General features: G+C 44.3%; 1 protein-coding gene across 1 annotated transcript; it reads right to left on the bottom strand.

Moving 5' to 3' along the window:
- Positions 1–3,012: 3,012 nt before the first annotated feature.
- LOC123431410 lies at positions 3,013–3,706 on the bottom strand. The gene is made up of 2 exons (XM_045115198.1): positions 3,429–3,706; positions 3,013–3,316 (listed from the first exon to the last, which is right to left on the bottom strand). The coding sequence occupies exons 1-2, from the start codon at positions 3,704–3,706 to the stop codon at positions 3,013–3,015; spliced, it is 582 nt and encodes a 193-aa protein (XP_044971133.1).
- Positions 3,707–4,021: the final 315 nt, after the last annotated feature.

The following is a 4,021-nucleotide window of genomic DNA, read 5'->3' as shown; positions in this document are numbered from 1 at the left end:
CTAGCTAATGTTGTTTGGCTAAGTAGGCATGCTCAGCTTCTAATGTTAGCGTTGCTAGTTGCAGGTGCCAGGTATCTCATGTGTTAACATGAGAATTGATATCATTATGTTTTAAACTGCTATTTAATTAATGAACCTATATACTTGGTAAATGATGGAAGGCCTAGCCTTTTGTCGGGTGAATTGTTCCGATATTGCCGCTTTTGTTTCTGGCTACCAGTGTTTGATTCCATAACTGATCGCTATTAACACGTTCGGGGTTATTATGGGGACCCACTTGATAAATCGTGTAGTGTTAAGACTTGTCCGGCCGGACCCAATATTGGTTTTAATTTGCTAATCACCTAATAATAATTTTCATAGGGAATAGCTACCTCGAGGAATTAATCAACAACCTGGGCCAGTGCTCCTCATGAGTGTTGGTCCAACCCAGAGCAGCTTATTACGCTCCCCGGGAAACTCGGTGTTTTGGCGTGGTAACCATCGCTCATCCGTCGTGTCCTGAGACTGAGATACGCGGCTCTTATCGGGGTCGTCGACACGACGGGAGGTCCTGCTAGTCTTGTCTTACCTTAGCGATATATCTTGCGTATAGGGATCCAGGTGAAGCTTTGGCTCTCCCCAGAGTTGAGATTTTCCTCTAAGGAATCCGACGAGATGACGAGATTCCTCATAGAGGATTACTTTTGCGACCCGTGACCGTTTGTGATGGTCTAGTTGGAGCACCCCTGCAAGGTTTAATCTTTCGGAAAGCCGTGCCTGCGGTTATGTGGCAACATGGACTATTTGTTAACTCCCGGTTATAGATAACTTGAACTAATTCTAATAAAACTGCCAACCGTGTGTGTAACCGTGATTGTCCCCTTCGAAGACCTCTCTTCGATCGGGAACATGGTGGGGTTATGTTTGACGTAGGTAGGTGTTCAGAATCACTTAGTGATCACCTAGTCTTCGACCGCTCACGTAGACCACCACAACTATAACTTTGGTCTTCGTAAGTTAGCCACCATAAATGTTTAGGCTGCTACAACCTAAAGACTAAACCTTCCTTACCTAATAACTTGACTAGTTTCGGTACCAAGGTCATAGATTGCTGAGTCCCCATGGCTCACAGATTACTGCAACCCCCCAATAGGTAGAGGTATGCCCGACACTGGTGATCCCGATGGCACGCAGCTGGCGTTGTAGTACGATGAGGAGAACGACCACCTGTACGTGAACTATCCTGAAGACTGAGGCCGTGGTCGTGATCGTGGGCAAGCATGCGGGATAGCATAGCCCTTTTCTTATGTTATGTAGTCTGTAGCAGAACTACCTTGTCTGAATAAATGTGTGGATGTGAACTCTGATATTATCTATGTAAGATGGCAAACGATTCCCTATTTGTCATTCTTAAATTATGTATGTGCTATGTTTATCTTGCTTGCGAAACACATAGATGCGCTTCTTTCCATTTTGGGGCATCGCCCCCTAAATCGGAAAGGACCGCATCTTAGACGTCACAAGTTGGTATCAGAGCATTTATCTCACTTTTTGTAGACAGATTCATAGTATTAAATGTTGTTTTAGGTGGCAGACAGTACAATGGAAACACATTTCAAATCAAAATACACACTTTCGTGAAGACACTAACTTCATGGCTGAAATGTATGAACTGATTTTCTTTTTGTTTGAAGTTCTTTTCTAATACTGAATATAGATTTATTTTTGTGTACATACAGTGCACTGCCTATTCTTGATGCTCAGATCTTCCTGTACAAGAATAATAACACTATATGGCTTGAGGGCCATTATGCACTTCATTCGTCTTCGTCACTATTCTGCACGTTTGTGCATTGTATTTACAATTGGTTTGAGAGCTTATGTGATTCTATTTTTTCTTAAAATGCATTCTGTGTTTAAGAGAACTACTTAATTCGTTACAGCTAACCGCAAGTACATATGTGGACGAACTGCATATTACGTGTAGTTCGGCTGAAGTATGTTTTGCTTCCCGGTGCACAGTGTGTACGTGCTCATGTTTAGTCCCACCTCGCCCGCCGGGAAACACCGCTACCAGTTTATAAGCCCTGGCGAGACAATCATTCCGAACTCCTCCATATACCTACTAGGCGCTTGTACACAACGCTCTCAGCACTATCATATCTGACCAGTGGGCCCTAGTGTGCCCGACTCCATACATCATTGCTCGTACTCGCGTGTGTTGATAGGCTAGCCTGGGGCTGGTTGCACCTAGGCGGTCAAGTTTTTTTTTCATATTTTTCCTCCTAATAATATAGGGCATGCTTTGCCAGATCGTTGTGCAATGCATTCATCAAATATAATATATTGTAAGCGCCTGCAATATGCACTACAAATGCAGTAGCAATTTTGTAGTGCATGCAACATGTTTGTGGTCTGCATCTTCGTCCAATCATTTTCGTGTTTCTTCTTGTTTCATATATTTTTTAATACACGTGTGTGCACTGCTCTTTTTGTTATATCATTGTGTACTGCATTAATACAAATATTATAGTGCATGTGTCCATAGTTTTGCACTGCACGCATCCTATTTTGTGTACTACGTCTTCTTCCATACGTGCACTCGAATCACATACTTTTTGCGTGCATTGCAGTATGTTCTAATATTGAACTCTAGTTTTTTGCGTGTACTGCAATATGTTCTAATATGGAACTCTAGTTTTGTAACTGAAATAAACTTAGTCATAACACAAGCAAAGTTCATCATTACAAGCTATTTTGTATGACAAACAAACTAAGTTCAGCAAAACAAAGGGATCACAAGCAAACTAACTTTACGTAAGCAAACAACATAAAGCAAATTTGATGATAATTCTAAAACAACATGCGCAATGTTGTAGATACTTTTTTGCTGGCACGTGCATTCTCCCCTACTCATGGCGCACTTCTTTACCACGTCTAGTCTCCCCAGCTCCTGGCGCGCTTCATGGGTGGCTCCTCCTTCTTCAGCTTTGTGCAACGAAGCCTGTCCTGGGTGAGGGTGATGCGGTTCTATATCTCGTATGCTGTGTATGTGTCCTTTTCCGCGTACTCGGTGTGCCTCTTGGATAGGGGCAGGGAGCCCCAGCGCTTGTGCTCCTCATTGACGATCTTCTTCTTCGTGTTGTTGTAGTAGTCATCGATGAGTATGCAGGCGACTTCCTCAAGGGAGTCCAAATTCTTGGTGGACTCATTCACCCTCCATTCCTTCTGGATGTCGATGAAGTTAGTCACCTCCAAGTTAACTCGCTCGAGCTTGGTTTTGTCGGTGCTGATGGAGAAGCCAGAAAATGTGTACCTCGGGTCAGCGAGGAAAGGGCACACACATATGCGATCAAAATAAAGTTCAAATTAAGACATGCAAAAAAGGGCACACACATATGGGATCAAGAAAAGGGCAGCGGTTTTACCAGGAGTCGACACGGAAGTTGTCGAAGACGGTGCATCTTTCAGCGGCGCTCAGTTGGAAAGGAAGCACCGGCTGAGTCTTGCCATCAGAGAGTTGCACGAGGGCGGGTTTCTGTGTCTCATCAGGCTCATTGGTGTACTCCAGATCGATTCCGACGATCTTGTGGCACTCGAGTCCGAGGTCGCACTCATACTGCTCGAGGGAGGTCGCCATCTGCTTCTTGTCATTCGTGTGGATCACTTGCAACTTGGTGTTGTCGTGGGCGTGCATGTCCTTGTACTCACTGACGAACCCCATCGTCGACATATGTGTACCTCTTGGAGTTTGAAGAGAGGAAGGGATTTGGTGGTAGCGCAATGACGGCTTGTGATGTTGTGGACGAGAAAGCCTTGCGGCGGGCGTGAATTCAAGGGGGAGTTTTTGTCGTGAGGGATGATCCGCACGATCTTGCGGTCGATGCGGTTGTGTAGATCGTGGGTTCTTTTATGTATGTGATCGTGGGTTTGTGGCGAATGGAAACGCTTGGGATCGGCGATTGTTTCTGAACGTGATTTTTTTACAGTGTTATTTTTTCATTAGTTTTTTGTTAACCACAATGTTTTATCGGGACGG

This window comes from Hordeum vulgare, chromosome 2H (assembly GCF_904849725.1).
Source record: "Hordeum vulgare subsp. vulgare chromosome 2H, MorexV3_pseudomolecules_assembly, whole genome shotgun sequence".
Classification (NCBI taxonomy): Eukaryota; Viridiplantae; Streptophyta; class Magnoliopsida; order Poales; family Poaceae; genus Hordeum; species Hordeum vulgare.
Note: the sequence above shows the minus strand (reverse complement) of the source record. Positions and strands in the feature narration are given on the sequence as shown.